We start from the raw sequence: 18,518 nt of genomic DNA on the forward strand, positions 1-18,518 counted from the left end.
TGTTGAAAAGACTCCGTTGCCGCATTGAATTGCCTTGGTATGCCCTCAGTTTTCCACTTAACTTTTGGTAAGATTCCTAGTCTCGCCTAGGATCAAAAGTTGCATTGTCATTCATTTGGTTACCCATGTACCCATTCATTCAGTCCATACTTACTGAGTGTTTTGTGTTAAGTACTCTTCTAATGATACCCCAGCCATATGTGTGAGGAAGGACTGTTCATGTTCTCATAGGGTTTGGAATTTAGTGGCAAAAGCAGCATGAATGAAGTAATTATATGTTTGATAAATGGAGTGAATTATATACTCTGATTAATGGAGTGAAGGAAGGGTGGTATTATCACGTAACAGGTAGACTGGCCTGATTTGGAGGATCAGGGAAGACTTCCCTGAAGAAGGGAGAATTGAGTTGAGATTTGAAAGCTAAGTAGGAATAAACCAAGCAAAGAAAGGGAAAAGAGCATTTCAGGCAAGAGGAACAGCATGTCAAGGACCTTAGGCAGTAGGATGCCGGCTTGATACATTCAAAGACCTGAAAAAAATGCCTGTGTGGCTGGAGCATGGACAACAAAGGCATAGATGGAAGGGATGAGAGGAGTAGGGGGAAATATAGAGGTGGGAAGAGGTCAGATGTATATCTTGATAAATTTTGTTGAGAATTTTGCTTTTTATCCTAAAAGCGAGAGGAAGCCATGGAAGAGTTAGGTTGTCCCTTCATTCCTTATGTGTAGTAAAATCCCGTAATGATTTTGCCCTCTCTTTCCTATCCTGGCTAACAGCAGACTAGTGAGGGCTCCATTTTCTTTTTTGGGATCACTGTAATTGTCTTTACTGGTGCTTGTACTTGCAGTTTTCATATTCCAATCCATTGTGTACAGACAGTCATTTCTAGGCTCAAAACAAACTGGTCCTGGACTCATTTTGGTTTGACGTTGTTAGATGCGCACTTAACTTGGTATTTTCGGACTGAAATGGAATTTGGACTACAGGTTTCCCTCCTTATCCAGAGTGAAAGTGAAGTCACTCAGTCGTGTCTGACTCTTTGTGACCCCACGGACTGTAGCCTACCAGGTTCCTCCTTCCATGGGATTTTCCAGGCAAGAATACTGGAGTGGGTTGCCATTTCCTTCTCCACCTTATCCAACAGTAGAGTATTACTGTGAAACCGTTTGTAAGCTCAAATGGTGTAATGCAAGAAGCAATTACCTTAAGGTGTCTTGCTAATAAATGCACAGAATAAATCAAGATAAAGTACAGATGCTGTCAGACACAGTTCAGAGCTAAGAGTGGCTTCATGCCGAGATACTGAATGTAAGTTCCCTGGGACAGAGCTTGGTGGTGCCACTCTTGCTGCTTGGGGTGTGCTGCCTCTGTAACAGCTTCCTGCAAAACAAATGCTGAATACTATTTTCATTTTTCACCTTTCTCATAAAAATGAAAATCCTTTTTGGATTCCCTTCAGTTAGCGAAAATAGATGTTAACATAGGTGTTTTGTAAAGAGCGAAGTGGTATAAAGCAAAAAGCAAGCTTTTGAAAAGCAAGGTTACCTGTGTTTATTTTTAAAGTAATTAAAATAGAAAATTCAGTTCTTCAGTTCTACCAGGCACATTTCAAGTGCTTAATAGCCACACATGAATAGTGGAGTCCATATTGGACAGTGCATACATATTTCATTTTTGTCATCTCAGTAAGTTCTTTTGGACAGTGATGCTGAGGAGCAAGTTAATAACAGCATTAATTTTGGTAAAATGAGGCTCAAAGATAAGATAACAAACAACGTAATGAAGGAGACAGCAAAACTAAGGAAACAAGTTGAAAATCAGTGAAACTAATAAATTAGAAGGAACAGAATAGACATTGCTGAAAATAAAATTACTGATATTAAAGGAAAGATTTAAGGTTATCTTAAACACAGATGAAAAAAGTTTTAAGGGAAAAGCCAGAATTGGATTGGCACATTTGAAAATGTATGCCATGTTCTCGGAAACTTTGGAGCTTAAAGGACAAAGAATTCTTCAGGTAGGAAAAACAAATTAGTTTCAAGGGGAGAAGCCAGGCTTGCCTCAGTTTTCTACAACATTTCGTGTAATGTCTACAAAGTTCTGAGGGAAGGAAGTGTGACCTGGAATACATAGGTAGCCCAAGATATTATTCTTATGTAAAGGCAGCAGGGTAGGTATTTTCATATGTGAAAAAATTCAAGAAATTCAAGACCTATGAGTTCATCTGGAAAAACTGCTTGATAGAAAATCTCAGCCAGTTAAAAATAAGTCAAAATTAAGAATTCACAAGTGAAGAAGCTTGACAGAAGAATTGATGATGAGTATTGAATCCATTTAAATGAAGAACTAATATTAAACAGCAATATGAATTATGGTTACAGAACTAAATATGAATGTTGTTAACCTGGACAAAATAAAAATAAATATAGAGATGGAAAAAGGGGAGATTGGGGGCGGGGTAGGAAATAGTGTCCTCAATCAACAGAAATTTAAAATTGAGACATTCATAGTTAAATTTAAAAATATAGCTTAATGACTGTAAGGGCTTTATGCTTTACACTTTTTCCTTCTTAGATAACTAGATAACCCTTGTAAAGAATCACTTGAAATTCAGAAATTCCTTCAGCTTGCTTTTCTTTTATTATTTTAAAGTATAGTTAAATTTAATACTATTAAAAGTGGCCTTCTCCATCCCTCCCCCCCAAATTTCTTCTCTGTCCTTCTATCTATATAAGTAACTACATGTAAAGACATCTATAATGATTGCTTAGTATTTCAGTGATAATTTTGGTCAGTTTTGAATTTTGAATGATTTTTCAGAAGTTTTGTCTGGAGAGTATTGTTTTTCTAAAAAAATATATGCTATGGACAAAGATGCCAAAGTGTTAACAGTGGTTAACTCTGGGTAGGAGGAGGAGTTTGTGTGATTGTAATTTTTTTCCTTTTTTTAAAAGAAATTTTTCTTTCTTTCCTTTAAAATTTTTTTCTCTTTAAAAACTTAAAAAAGACAAAAACAATGCTTGAGTATTTCAGAGCAGACTAAGCTAGATTTGGAGATGATAGTTGTTGGTTCATAGTATAACATGTGGTATAGGAATATAGCATGGAAATTCGAAGCACGATGATTTCAGAGTTGATAATCCAGTAGTGAAAGGATAGTCTTTAGAAGCAGTAATATTACTACAGAAATTCAAATACATGCATTTTTCATGGGGTATTTAGGGAATTTGGTTTTTTTTTCAGTTACTAAGTCGTGTCTGACTCTGTGATTCCACAGACTGCAACATGCCAGGCATCCCTGTCCTTCAGTATCTCCTGGAGTTTGCTCAAACTCACGTCTGTTGAGTCAGTGACGCTATCTAACCATTACATCCTCTGCCGTCCCCTTCTCCTCTTTGTCCTCACTCTGCTGCCGCCTTCTCCTCTTGCCCTCAATCTTTTCCAGTAGCAGGGTCTTGTCCAACGAGCCAGCTCTTTGCATCAGGTGGCCAGAGTATTTAGGGGATAAAATATTTTAAAAACTATCATTTTGTGTCAGAACCAAACAACTTAGGAGAATTGTGCTCAGGATGATATACCATAGAGAAGCATACTTAGCAAGCAAAGTAGAAGTAACATTGATGTATTTTAATAGGAAGGAATTATCCTGTATGTGCAATAAAAAGTAAATCTCACATTTCCTGAGGATTTCATGAAATGAAGTCAGAATAAGCAGTAGTTATTTCCCCTCTGCATTATGAAAAACTAGTTGTCTAGTGGCAGAAAACTGGAAACTGTTAAAATAAATGAGACTTAATTCTGTTGGATTGAAAATTAGGAAAATAATGTAGTGAGAGTGTTAAGTTTCTAGTTCTGACTTTGTAATTGGGAGGTTGCGTATAATAATAGACTGAGAAAAGACTGAATATAATACAGACAAAAATATTTTAATGACTTAATGACATAGAATATATTACTACTTCTCACCAGTTTTTGTCTCTCTCCTTACCCCTAACTCTCTTCCAGACTCACCAACCTAAAGAGGATGGAGTTTATCTTTTTCAGCCCCACAGTCAACCGGTCAGCTGTCTTTACTTCTCACCGGCCAATCCGGCTCACCTACTGTCACTGAGCTATGATGGCACATTACGCTGTGGGGATTTTCCCAGGGCTGTTTTTGAAGAGGTAAATGTTAGTGTGTTTACATATTGACCTTAGATGATATTCTAGATTCTTTATGAAATGCTGCATGAATGATTATTATACAGTCAGACTGGATGAGATGGTATGGAACAGGGACTTTAGAACTATTCTGCCTAAATTCATATCCCGTCTGGCACTATTTGTGTGACCTTGACAAGTTCCTTTACCTCTTTGTGTCTCAGTTTCCTTAGTTTTGAAATGAAACAGTAATAATATTTACCTTACAGGATTGTCATGAGGATTAAATGAGTTAATGTAGATAAAGTACTTAAAACTTTTGCAAAAATTTTTTAAAGACAATAACCTATTCTGTTTTAAGGCTTAAAACTTGTCTTTTATTCAGGAAAAATATTAGAATATTATATTTTTGTTTATTATTTCTAGCCTTTACAGATATGAATTTTGTGAGGCTGATTCTTAGATGTGACAGAAAAGACTATAGAGAAATTCATCACATAACAAATAGTACTATAGCACATTGTATCTAAAACATATGGCCAGTCTACATTAACTCACTTAATGTATCACAGAAACTATAAAATTTGTTTTTTCATCTTCTAGCTAAGATTTATCATGTCTTACATGCCATATATATATCTGATAATAGATTAGCTCAGCTATTTTTATCTGGTGAAGTTAGAATGAAATACTGCTATTGGATGTGATAAAATTGTACTCTGGCAAGAAATGGACACCCAGGCGATTTCATTCAGAACATCTTAGGCCAGGTTTATTCGTAACCACCTGTTGAGGATAAGGTCTTTTCCTGGGCTAATCTAGCCCCTATGAGGTCAGATTAAGTTGAAGTCTGTTTAAGAATAGTTGAAAGATGTTAGGCTCATACTTGTGACTATCCATCTGCCGAAAGATACTCTACTAAGATAAATAGCCTTTACCCCTTGAAGGTTTTCTAATCCATTTGATATCTGGTTGGGTAGACCAGAAGCTTCCAAAGGCCTGAGGAATCCTCACAATATATGATCCCAGTGATTACATTTGGTCTCCTACTTAAATACCTGCTACTTAATGCTGACAACAAACATGTCATCTCAGGTGAGCGTTCACATTCGCTTATTAACCATGTTAGATTTCCTCATAAAGAGAGTTCTTCTAAATTAAACCCTTTTCCAATGTGAATTTTAATCTTTATGAAGTTCAGGATGGTTTAGATGTAGGTTTCTACCCTTTAACTTATTTTCAATGAAATTTTGAAGTTTTTAGACATCCTCAGTATAAGGGCAATTTTATGTTTGAAACAATGAAGAAAACATGATATCATCACTTATGATTTATTGTCATAAATACGAATTTAATTGATCTAATTTTATGTATGCCTTAATTTTTTATGTAAACCAGTACTCAAAATTAACACATTTTGTAATTATTCTAATATTCTGTGTACAGATTATTCATAATTACTTATAGGAGTTTTTCTTAATACATGTATTTCTTGAAGTATAGTTGACTTACGTTTGAGGTGCACAGAAAGGTGATTCAGTTATCCATATTATTTTTCAGATTATTTTCCATTATAGGTTATTAAAAAATATTGACTATAGGTCCCTGTAAACCTTTGCTACTTGTTGCATCTATTTTTTTAAATTAGAAATCTACCATTCTCTTCATACTAAGTCAAACAAGTGGAATCAAAATGTCATAAATTTTTTAGTTAGGTGAAAACTCATAAGTTTTCTAAAATACATATATTATGCATAGCATATATATATATGTATACGAAAGTGTTTCTGCTCTGCTTGGTAAAGGCTTGAGAGAGAACATGAAAAACAGATGGAGAAATTGGAAAACCTAAACTGAAGGAAATGGAGCACTGAGGATGAAGAAAAAATGAAACAAACTAGATGAAAGTAAAGATCATCATATAGTCCAGTTGGTTTTAAACATGGCTGCTCATTAGAAACATATCTGGAGCTTTGGACCAAAAAAGCAGTACCTGGGCATTTGTAATTCTGATATGCATCTGGATTTTAAAAAGTGATTATAGGTTTTCTTATTAAATGGTAGCTTTGGTGATAGAGAATTGTATTATTTTTCTGTTGATAAGCATGATACAATGGTATTAAGTGAGTAATAGTTCAGTTCAGTTGCTCAGTTGTGTCCAGCTCTTTGTGACCCCGTGGACTGCAGCACACCAGGTTTCCCTGTCCATCACCAACTCCTGGAACTTACTCAAACTCATGTCCATTGAGTCAGTGATACCATCCAACCATCTCATCTTCTGTCGTCCCCTTCTCCTCCTGCCTTTGATCTTTCCTAGCATCAGGGTCTTTTCCAATGAGTCTGTTCTTCACATCAGGTGGCCAAAGTATTAGAGTTTCAGCATCAGTCCTTCCAATGAATATTCAGGATTGATTTCCTTTAGGATGGACTGGTTTGATCTCTTTGCGGTCCACCCTGTCCAGCCTTCAGCCTTTCCCAGAATCAGGATCTTTTCCAGTGAGTCATCTCTTTGCATCAGATAGCCAAAGTATTGGAGCTTCTGCTTCAGCATCAGTTCTTCCAATGAATATATACAGGGTTGATTTCCTTTTGGATTCACTGATTTGATCTCCTTGCAGTCTAAGGGATTCCCAAAAGTCTTCTTCAGTACCACAGTTTGAAAGCATCAGTTCTTCAGTACTCAGCCTTCTTTATGGTCCAGCTCTCACACTTGTACATGATTACTGAAAAAACCATATCTTTGACTATACAGAGCTTTGTCAGCCGAGTGATGTCTCTGCTTTTTAATGTACTGTCTAGGTTTGTCATAGCTTTTCTTCCAAGGAGCAAGCGTCTTTTAAGTTCATGGCTGCTGTCATCGTCTACAGTGATTTTGGAGGGCAAGTAAATAAAATCTGTCACTACTTCCACTTTTTCCCCTTCTGCTTGCCATGAAGTGATGGGACCGGGTGCCATGATTTTAGTTTTGGATGTTGAGTTTCAGGCCAGCTTTTTCACTCTCCTCTTGCAGCCTCATCAAGAGGCTCATTAGTTCCTTTTTACTTTCTGTCATTAGAGTGGTATTATCTGCATATCTGAGGTTGTTGATACCTCTCCTGGGAATCTTGATTCCAGCTTGTGCTTTATCCAGTCTGGCATTTTGCATGATATACTGTGCATATAAGTCAAATAAGTAGGGTGACAGTATAAGCCTTGTCATCCTCCTACTGATGGCTTCTTGACTCTCATACAGGTTTCTCAGGAGAGAAACCATCTCTTTAAGAATTTTCCATAGTTTGTTGTGATCCAAACAGTCAAAGACTTCACTGTGGTCAGTAAAACAGAAGTAGTTGTTTTTTGGAAATTCTCTTGCTTTCTCTGTGATCCAGCAAATGTTGGCAATTTGATCTCTGGTTCCTCTGCCTTTTCTAAACCCAGCTTGTACATCTGAAAGTTCTCTATTCATATACTGCTGAAGCCTAGCTTAAAGGATTTTGAGCATAACTTTACTAGCATGTGAGATGAGTGCAATTGTACAGTAGTCTGAACATTCTTTGTCATTGCCCTTCTTTGGGATTGGAATGAAAACTAACCTTTTGCAGTCTTGTGGTCACTGCTGACATATTTTCCAACTTTGCTGACATATTGAGTGCAGCACTTTAACACCATCATTTAGGATTTTAAATAACTCAGCTGGAATTCTGTCACCTCCACTAGCTTGTAAGTAATGCCTCCTAAGGCCGCTTGACTTCACATACTAGGATGTCTGGCTCTAGGTGAGTGACCGTACCATTTTGGTTATCTGGGTCATTAAGACTTTTTTTTGTACAGTTCTTCTGTGTATTCTTACCACCTCTTCTTAATCTCCTCTGCTTCCGTTAGGTCTGTATTGCTTCCGTCCTTTATTGTGCCCATCCTTGAATGAAATGTTCCCTTGATATCTTCAGTTTTCTTGAAGAGATCTTTAGTCTTTCCTGTTCTGTTGGCTTCCTCTACTTCTTTGCATTGTTCATTTAAAAAGGCCTTTTTATCTCTCCTTGCTGTTCTCTGGAACTCTGTATTCACTTGGGTATATCTTTCCCTTTCTCCCTTGGTTTTTGCTTCTCTTCTTTCCTCAGCTATATGTAAAGCCTCCTCAGACAACGATTTTGCCTTTTTGCATTTCTTTTTCTTTTGGATGGTTTTGGTCACTGTCTCCTGTACAGTGTTACAAACCTCTGTCCATAGTTTGAAGAACTGTGGCACTCTGTCTGCCAGATGGAATACCTTGAATCTATCCTTCACCTCCCCTGTATAATCATACGGGATTTATTTAGGCCATACCTGAATGGTCTAGTGGTTTTCCTTACTTTCTTCAATTTAAGTCTGAATTTTGCAATAAGGAACTGATGATCTGAGCCACAGTCAGCTCTAGGTCTTGTTTTTGCTGACTATATAGAGCTTCTCCATCTTTGTCCGCAAAGAATATAATCAGTCTGATTGCAGTATTGACTACCTGGTGATGTCCATGTGTAGAATGGTCCATTGTATTGTTGGAAGAGGGTGTTTGCTATGACCAGTGCATTCTCTTGGCAAAACTCTATTGGCCTTGCACTGCTTCATTTTGTACTCCAAGGCCAAACTTGCTTGTTACTTTAGGTATCTCTTGACTTCCTACTTTTGCATTCCAGTCCTCTGTGATGAAAAAGACATCTTTTTTTTTTTGGTGTCAAATCTATAAGTTCTTGTACGTTTTCATAGAACTGTTCTGCTTCTTTGGCATAAGTGGTTGGGGCATAGACTCAGATTATTGTGCTGACATATTTTCCGAGTTTGCTGACATATTGAGTGCAGCACTTTAACACCATCATTTAGGATTTTAAATAACTCAGCTGGTTTGCCTTGGAAATGAACCAAGATTATTCTTTCATTTTTGAGATTGTACCCAAGTACTGCATTTTGGACTCTCTTGTTGACTATGAGGGCTACTTCTTTTCTTCTAAGGGATTCTTGCCCACAGTAGTAGATACAGTGGTCATCTGAATTAAATTTGCCCATTCCTGTCCATTTTAGTTCATTGATTCCTAAGTTGTCCTAAGATGATTTTTTTTTAATGTCAGTGTTGTGAATTAAGTCATAGTTTAAAAAACATGGTGAGAGTGAAGTTTATGGTATAGGAAATACTGCATCTCAGTAAAACTGTAAAAAGAAATTAAGAAGGGGAAAAAAGAGATAGTGAACCAAACCAAACCCACGTGCAGACTTGATTCTGTCAACAGACAGCTGTTAGACGCCTTGAAGCTGAGGCAGAGGTGTCAGTAACTAAAGCTTTAGGCTCCTGGTTTGTGGTCTAGTAAAGTGGTGTTGAGGATAAATAACATCATTTTTGGGATTCTCGATCTGTAGACCAGTCTTGCCATCTCCTGCTTGAGTGTGTCCAGTCTACCTTGATTCATGGCCTAGCATTCCAGGTTCCTATGCACTACTGTTCTTTATAGCATTGGACTTTACTTTCACCACCAGACACATCCAAAACTAAGCATCATTTCTGCTTTGGCCCAGCTGCTCCATTCTTTTTGGAGCTATTAGTAATTGCTCTCTGCTCTTCCCTCATAGCATGTTGGACCCTTTCCGATTTGGAGGAGGTCGGTGTGCATCTTCTGGTGTTCTATCTTTTTGCCTTTTTATACTGTTCATGAGGTTTTCCTGACAAGAATACTAGCATGGGTTGCCATTTCCTTCTCCAGTGGACCATATTTTGTCAGAACTCTTCAGTGTGACCTGTCTTGGGTGGCCCTGCACAGCATCACTCATAGTGTCATTGAGTTAAACAAGCCCCTTTGCCATGACAAGGCTGTTGTTCATGACGGGGATTTGCTTATTAGTAATTTTTGTAATTATTTAAAGAAATGTCTCTTGGCATCTTTGCCTGTTTTTACTGGGGTTATCTGTATTTTTAGTATTGAGTTGTCAAAGTTCTCCACTTATTTATCTTTTTAAAAGTCAGGCTTGTTGAGGTATACAATACATACTATAAAACTTACCTATTTTAGGTGTGCAGTTTTATGAATCTTGGCAAACTTATGTAACCACCACTGCAATCAAGATATAGAAAGTTTCCATCACCTGAAAAAAATTACCTCATGACCCTCTGCAGTTAGTCCTCTCCTCTTTCCCAAGCCCCTGGAAACCAGTGATGTGATTACTGTCCATATAATTAAAAAAATTTTTATTGGAGTATAGTGGATTTACAGTGTTATGTTTCAAGTGTACAGCACAGTGAATCAGTTACACATATTATCCACAAGATTCTTTTCCCATATAGACCTTTACAGAGTATTGAGGACAGTTCTGTGTACTATACAGCAGGTTCTTATTAGTTATCTATTTTATATATATTAGTGTGTATATGTCAGTCCCAGTTTATCCACCCCTCCCCCATCTTCTGGTAAACACAGTTTATTTTCTACATTCGTGACTCGACTTCTGTTTTGTTATTTGTACCCTTTTTTTAGGTTCCACATGTAAGCAATGTATGATATTTGTCTGTATCTGATTTACTTCACTCAGAATGACAATCTCTAGGTCCATCGATGTTTCTGCAAATAGCATTAGTTTGTTATTTTCTGTGGCTGACATTCCATCAGGGTGTTCCTGGTGGCTTAGATGGTAAAAAATCTGCCTGCAGTGTGGGAGACCTGGGTTCAATTCCTGGGTTGGGAAGAACCCCTGGAGAAGGGAATGGCTACCCACTCCAGTATTCTGGCCTGGAGAATTCCATGGACTCTGTAGCCCATGGGGACATGACTGAGCGGCTTTCACAGAAACTGAATATCCCATCGTACTTGTGCACCACATCTTCTTTATCCACTCCACTGTGGATGCACCCTTTAGGTTGCCTCCATGTCTCGGCTATTGTAAATAGTGCTGCTGTGAACATTGGGGTGCATATAGCTTTTTGAGTTTCAATTTGTATTTCAATTGAGTAGAATTCAGATTCAGTCTATTTCCTAGTAAGTTTCAGGGTAGATCTGCAACTGAGGTTTATTCGATTTACGAGATTTGGGATGTAGCCCCAGCATGGGTGGATGGGCTGTTTGATTGCAGGCAAGTCTTGGAGTAGATCAGTCAGTGCTTTCGATTCCATCTCTGCAAAAGAGGATGGCCATTTTGTCCTGTGCTTCTTGTGGGGATGATGGGAGGATAAATGAGGTATTTGGGGTAAAGTGTTGTATTACTTTTTTAACAAAGAATTTATGCATTGGCTTTTTTTTAAAAGAAGAGCATTACTTAAGTTGATTGTTCCTTATATCCTTAGGTATATAGAGATGAAACAAGCAGCTTTTCCTCCTTTGACTTCTTGACAGAAGATGCCTCCACTTTAATAGTAGGTCACTGGGATGGAAGTATGTCACTAGTGGATAGGCGGACTCCTGGAACGTCTTGTGAGAAACTTATCAAATCATCTTTGAGCAAAATAAGAACTGTTCATGTGCACCCAGTGCAGAGACAGTATTTTATCACTGCAGGATTAAGGTATGTTCTTCATAAAATTTATGATACAGATGTTTTAACATTAGGAATAATGTTTTAGTTTGATTGACAAAGACTTTTTTGTGATACCCACAGACCAAATAATTTTCCTTTCTAGGCTAATTTAAGGGTGTTTTTCTTTCTTTCTTTTTTTTTTTTTTTTAGTTTTTTTCTGATTCTTTAAAATGGGATTTAATACATAGTGGAAATATTGAAACAAATATACATTTTTGTTTTCCCTGGTCTTGCGCATTTACTTCAGTCTTTTGAGAAGAAAATCTGTAAAAAATGCAAGTTAAATGGGACCTACAATTTCTTAGTCTGTGTTAACTTTTTTCTTGAGGCGATGAGAAAGCCAGCTAGAATCTTGTCTCTCTATACCCACCTCGTTACATATATATGCTATAATTTTGGAATTTTTCTAATTTTTAATCTATACCCGTGTTTTTAAAAGTAATACAGAAGATCAGAGGGGCCTGTCTTAACTGTTCTTCAATGTAGTGTGTATTTGAGTGTCTTAATTTATGTTCTGTGCTATTGTAGAGGCTTACTCTGTGTACTGTGATAACACTGAGAATTATTCCTCCTGTTACAGGGACATTCATATTTATGATGCAAGATGCCTGAAGCCCAGTAGAAACCAGCCTTTGATTTCTTTAACTGAACACACAAAGAGCATCGCTTCAGCCTATTTTTCACCTCTTACTGGTAACAGAGTAGTAACCACATGTGCTGATTGTAAGCTGAGGTAAATTGGGAAGACAGAAATACATTGTTAAGAGTCTGTAATTACTGTGTTCGTTAACCAGTAGCTTTGTTTACTATTACTTCTTATTAAATCACTAGTGTTAATTGTTTTATAGCCATGTCTAGGTTCCCAAAGATCAATGACTTGTACTTAATATCATTTCAGCAGTTTTGGAATCTGTAAATTTTCTTGAGATTGGCAAGGAAGGTCTGTAACTACCCTGGGGAATGATGTCAGGCTTTCCTTTTAGCACTGAAATCTGATGAAATCAGGCTTGTGATAGCTTGTGTGAAAGTCGCTCAGTCGTGTCCAGCTCTGTGACCCCATGGATTGTAACCTGTCAAGCTCCTCTGTCCGTGGAATTCTCCAGGCCACAATACTGGAGTGGGTAGCCGTTCAGGGGATCTTCCCAACCCAGGGACTGAACCCAGGTCTCCCGCATTGCAGGTGGATTCTTCACCATCTGAGCTGCCAGGGAAGCCTAAGAACACTGGATTGGGTAACCTATCCCTCCTCCAGTAGATCTTCCCGACCCAGCATCGAACCGTGGTCTCCCGCATTGCAGGTGGATTCTTAACCACCTGAGCTGCCAGGGAAGCCCTTCTATGTGATATCTTGGGCAGAAGATAATTTTAGCATAGGAAGAAGCTCTTACTCTGGGGATAGTGGGATCCCTCCCACAAGTCAACTGCTGAATTGAAGTTGCAGAGCCCTTGGCCATGGGCAGGCAGAAAAGATAGCAAAAACTGGGTCTCTGTACAAACTATTGGATAAAAATTTTATGATTTTAGCTTTGGTATCATTCTATAGCTACTACCTAAAAATGGATTTTAAAATGTAATATAAGCCAGTTGAACAAAAATAGAAAATAATGCCAATTTTTAAAAATGTGGAGAATGTTAATGCAACAATGAAGGAAATAATTTTGTTCTCTTCTAAAATCCACAATTTTGCCTAACATTGCAAGCAGTTCTCAATTTATGAGACTTTTACCTTAAGTGATTTTGGAATGTGTTCATTATTCACTCAACAAGTATCTGTTGAATGTATACTATGGGCTGGGCTCTAGAAAATCACCTAATTTCTGTTTAGACCCATATATTAGGAAGAACATGGTTTATATGTGTGTGAGAGGTGCCCTGTTAATTCCTTGTAAAGTTTGTGAGCATTGCCAGGTAGTACCTTAAGAGATTTCATCACTGGGCAATCACAGCCCAGTGTCCCCTTTCCACCCATGCAGTTTTCTTTGTGTTAAGGACCACTTACTTGTCCCATTCCTGTTCATTTGCACTGCAGACTTTACTCTTGTGATTTGGCTTTCTGGTAATCTAATTAGAGTTCTAGTGCCAAGAAATGGCGGTGGGATAGCTAGGCACAAGGAGAAGGGCGAGGTGGTGATGACATGGCTACTTTCTGCCAGGGTGCCTGGTGGAGGCTTCTGAGCTCCTGCAGTTGCCCCACACAGTTCCTCCCCTTAGTTACTGGCCAGCCAGTCTTGCCAGAGCCTGGAAGTGACAGTATGACGCCTTCAATCGATAGGTCTCATGGGGAACTTGCTCTTGATACATGCCTGCACTTTAGGTTATTTGTGCATTTTCAGACGACATCCATTATGTATGACCTATATTACTGTGGATCTGATTATAGAGTCTGGATTACCACTGTTGAATGTACATTTAAGTTTGGAATAATAGTGTTTAGTTTCCAAACTAAACTCTAAGAACTGAATTTTACGATATTCTTTGTAACTTTTATAAATATATTAGCTAGCTGAGGTTTGTTAGAACCTGATCCTATATATTTTAAAACAACAACCATTTCATTATCATGAACCAGTGAAAAACTTGTTAAATACCCTGATGATATTTCAGAAAAATCTCAAACAATAAAAACTGTGTGCTTATTTATTCTTGCTGTTTATTTTGCAGAATCTTTGACAGCAGTTGTATATCCTCGAAGATTCCTCTTCTTACCACCATCAGGTCAGTGCCCATATGCCAAATAATGTGGACCCTGGATTACTATGAGCTCTTTGTTGGACTGCATACGTTAGACATCTGATTATCAAAGAGATGTATAGGTCTGATTTTATATTACAGTGTTCCTGGTTACTTGTTCCTATCCCATCCAGAAGAGTTCTTGCTTCCAGGTTGCCGGTGTCTACAAAGAGGTTCTGTCTCTTTTAGTCTGTAGCTATTCTCTGCTTCTGAGTGGTTATATTTGGTTAAGGTGAATGACTTTTCAAAAACTGAATTAGTCATGTTATCATATTGAGACTGACTTGCTCGAGAGGCTAGCTGAAGCACTCTTTATTTGCGCCTGTTTCTTCTGGGCTTAGCTTCCCCATCTTCCTATTTCTTTGTTTGGTTATCCTCTTTTTGCATCTGCTACCTTTAATATATGTATTTTACATCAAACTTTACTCAGTGTCTACTTCCTACACATACTTTTTTATCAGCGTTTATTAAGTTGGGGACAGGGCATGCAATATATGTTAACTGTTGCTTCATGAGTTTTATAGTCTATAGAGGCTATATTTAATATGCTTATTTTCTTTTTCACAGAATTTCCCCTCTTCATTTTCTTTTTCAAACTTTATTAACTGTAGTTAGTTTGTTGACTTCTAGTGTGTATTTTTAAAAAATTATCTAGGGTGATGATTCTGGGGTCAGTAGAGATAAGGTCATTGAATGGCAGTGAGAAATGTGGTTCTCCATTGTTCATCCTTCTTTAATAAGAAAGGGCTGTTGGTGGTGTTGCGATGTAGAGAATAAAAGGGCAGTGCTTTTGTTCTTTGCTTTGGAGCGCAGTGAAGAGCCCCACATATATTTAAATTGTTTTTTACCTTATTTTTAGTTGTGATTGTAAACACGTAACAGTAAGTCAGCCACCTTAACTATTCATATGTATACAGTTCAGTAGTGTTAGGTGTGATCATGTTGTGCAACAGAGTTCTAGAATTTTCTGTCTTGCAAAACTGAACCTGGCCCATGAGACATTAATTCCTCTCTCTTTTCCAGATTGTGGCAGCCATCTGTCTAGTTTGCGTTTCTATGATTTTTACTACTTTATATATTTCGTATGAGTGAAATCATAGAGCATTTGTTTTTTTGTGATGGGTTTATTTCACTTAGCATAATGTCCTTGATGTTCATCCATGTTCTAGCATGTAACAGGATCTTCTCTCTTTTTAAAGGCTGCATAATATTTCCATTGCATGTATATGCCATATTTTCTTTATCCGTTCACCTCTTGATCGACATTTGGGTTGTTTCTACCTCTTGACTATTGTGAAAAAGCCTACAGTGAACAAATGGGTGTAAAGCTATCTCTTCAAGATCCTGTTTTGAATTCTTTTGGATAATACCCAGAAAGGAGATTTTAATGGATCATCTGATAATTTTATTTTCAATTTTTTGAGGAACCTCTATACTGTTTTTCCATAGCTGCCAAACCATTTTACATTCCAGGAGTACACCAGGGTTCTAATTTCTCCTTATATATATGTATCAATACTTATCCTGATGATTGTGAGGTAATATATCATTGTGATTCTGATTTGCATTTCTCTAATGATCAGTGATGATAAACATCTTTTCATATGCTTATTGACCATTTGTCTATCTTCTTTAGAGGACTGTCTGTTTAGGTCTTTTGTTTTGAATTGCATCATGTTTGTTGTTGAGTTATAGAAATTCCTTACATATTCTGCATTATCAAATATATGATTTTCAAATGTTTTCTACCATTTTGTGGGTTGCCTTCTCAGTCTGTTGATTGTTTCCTTTGCACAGTTTATAAGTATGATGTAGATCTGTCTATTTTTGCTTTTGTTGCCTGTACTTTTGGTGTCATATCCAGAAAATCATTGCTAAATCCAGTGTACTGAAACTTTCCCCTGTGTTTTCTTCTGTGTTTTATTAAGAGTTCCAAGTCTTAGGTATAGGTCTTTAATCAACTTTGAGTTGATTTTAGTATATAGTATGAGGTTATGGTGGTTTAGTCACTACATCATCTATGACTCTTGCGACCCTGTGAACTGTAGCCCATCAGGCTTCTCTGTCCATTGGATTTTCAGGCAAAAATATTGGAGTGGGTTGCCATTTGCTCCTCCAGGGGGTCTTTCCGACCCAGGGATGAAACCCCCATCTCCTACATCGCAGGCAGATTCTTCACCACTGAGCCATCAGGGTTACTGTCCAATATTATTCTTTTGCATGCGGATAGCCGGTTTTGCCAGAAGCATTTTTTGAAGGGACTCTCCTTTCCCCGTTTTGTGGCCTTGGCACCCTTGTTGAGTGTCATTTGACCGGGAGCGTGGGCGTTTCCTTATGGGCTCTGTTCTGTCCCGCTGGTCCATAGCGTCTGTCTCTATACCAGTACCGCGCTGTCATGGTTTCTGTTGCTTTGTGTAGTATATTTTGAAATCAGGATATATGAGGCCCCCAACTTTGTTCTTCTTTTTAAAGATTATTTTGGCTGTTTGTAAAATCCCTTGAGCTTTCATATTAATTTTAGGATTTTTTTTTTCTATTTCTGTAAAACGTGCCCTTGGGATTGATTGCATTGGTTGAATTCTATAGATCACTTTGGGTAGTACAGACATTTTAACAATATTGAATCTTCTAATCCACAGGCAATTTATTTGTGTCTTTATTTGTTTGTGTCTTATTTGTGTCTTTTGTTTGTTTCAGTAATGCTTTGTAGTTTTCAGTGTACAAATCTTTCATATCTTTGGTTAAGTTTATTCCAAAATATTTTATTCTTGTTGATGTTATTACAAATGGGATTTAAAGAAATATATTTATTTGTTTTTGACTCTGCTGGGTTTCTGTTGCTGTGTGCAGGCTTTCTCCAGCTGTGGTAAGCGGAGCTACCCTTCATTGGGGTGCGTGGGCTTCTTATTGTGGCAGCCTCTCTAGTTGAGGAGCATGGGTTCTAGAGCACAAGCCCAGCAGCTGTGGTGCACATGCTCTGTTGCCCCGTGGCATGTGTCATCTTCCCAGACCAGGAATCGAGCCCATGTCCCCCGCATTGGCAGGTGGCTTCTAACCACTGGACCACCAGGGAAGTCCTGGGGTTGTTTTCTTGTTTTCCTTTCTGGATTGGTCATTGTTAGTGTGTAGAAATGCAGCTGATTTTTGTGTGTTGATTATATCCTGCAAATTTGCTGAGATTTCGTTTTAACTGTGTGTGTGTAGTCTTTAATCCTACCCAGTTTTCTAATTCTACCGAATTTCTAGTGTTAAATATGTTGAATAGATGGCAAGAAAGGCATCCTTGCCTTTTACCAGATCTTACAGGAAAAGCTTTCAGTCTTGCATCATTGAGTATAATGTTAGCTGTGGGCCTTTAATATATGACCCCTATTTTATTAGGTTGAGATCGTTTCTGTCTGTTCCTGGTTTGTTGAGTGTTTATCATGAAAGGGTATTGAATTTTGTCAGATGGTTTTTCAGTACCAGTTGAGAGGATCTTATGATTTTTGTCCTTCATTCTGTTTAGGTGGTATGTCAATTAGTTGGGTTTTGTGTTTTGACCCTTCCTTGCATTCCAGGTATAAATTCAACTTGGTCATGGTGTATAACCCTTTTAATGTGCTGTTTGAATTTTTTTGCTGGTGTTTTGTTGAGAATTTTATACCAATATTCATCAGTAATATTCGTCTGTAGGGCTTTTTGCTTTTTTTCTCCTAGTAGGGTCTTTGTCTGGCTTTGGTATTAGAGGTGTTTGCCTCATAGATTGAATTCCTCGTCAGTTTTTTGGAAGAGTTTGAGGAGCATTTGGTGTTAATTCTTACTTAAATGTTACGTAGAAATCTTTAGTGAAGCCATCTGGTCCGGGGCTTTCTTTGATGGGAAGTTTTTGGTTATTGTTTTAATCCCCTTACTAGTTACAGTTCTGGTTAGATTTTCTATATGATTCAGTCTTGGTAAATTTTATGTGTTTGGGAATGTATTCATTTCTTCTGGATTGTCCAGTTTATTGGTGTATGGTTGTTCATAGTATTATAACCCTTTTTATTTCTGTAACATAAGTTGTCCCAGTTTCATTTCTTATTTTAGTTATCTGCACTTTCTGTTTTCTTAATCTAGCTTGCCAGTTTTGTTCTCTTAAAAAAACCAGCTCTTAGTTAATT

The 18,518-nt window shown here is 37.6% G+C and overlaps 1 protein-coding gene across 7 annotated transcripts in view; it reads left to right on the plus strand.

Moving 5' to 3' along the window:
• Window positions 1–18,518, plus strand: part of WDR76 (WD repeat domain 76) — a 51,261-nt gene that overhangs the window by 30,489 nt on the left and 2,254 nt on the right. For all 7 annotated transcript variants that reach the window (XM_069558854.1, XM_069558856.1, XM_069558857.1 and 4 more), the window contains 4 exons: window positions 4,006–4,164; window positions 11,417–11,634; window positions 12,227–12,379; window positions 14,308–14,361. In XM_069558854.1, the coding sequence (XP_069414955.1) occupies window positions 4,006–4,164; window positions 11,417–11,634; window positions 12,227–12,379; window positions 14,308–14,361 (584 nt within the window). The remainder of the gene's footprint in view (window positions 1–4,005; window positions 4,165–11,416; window positions 11,635–12,226; window positions 12,380–14,307; window positions 14,362–18,518) is intronic.

Source organism: Ovis canadensis, chromosome 18 (genome assembly GCF_042477335.2).
Source record: "Ovis canadensis isolate MfBH-ARS-UI-01 breed Bighorn chromosome 18, ARS-UI_OviCan_v2, whole genome shotgun sequence".
NCBI lineage: Eukaryota > Metazoa > Chordata > Mammalia > Artiodactyla > Bovidae > Ovis > Ovis canadensis.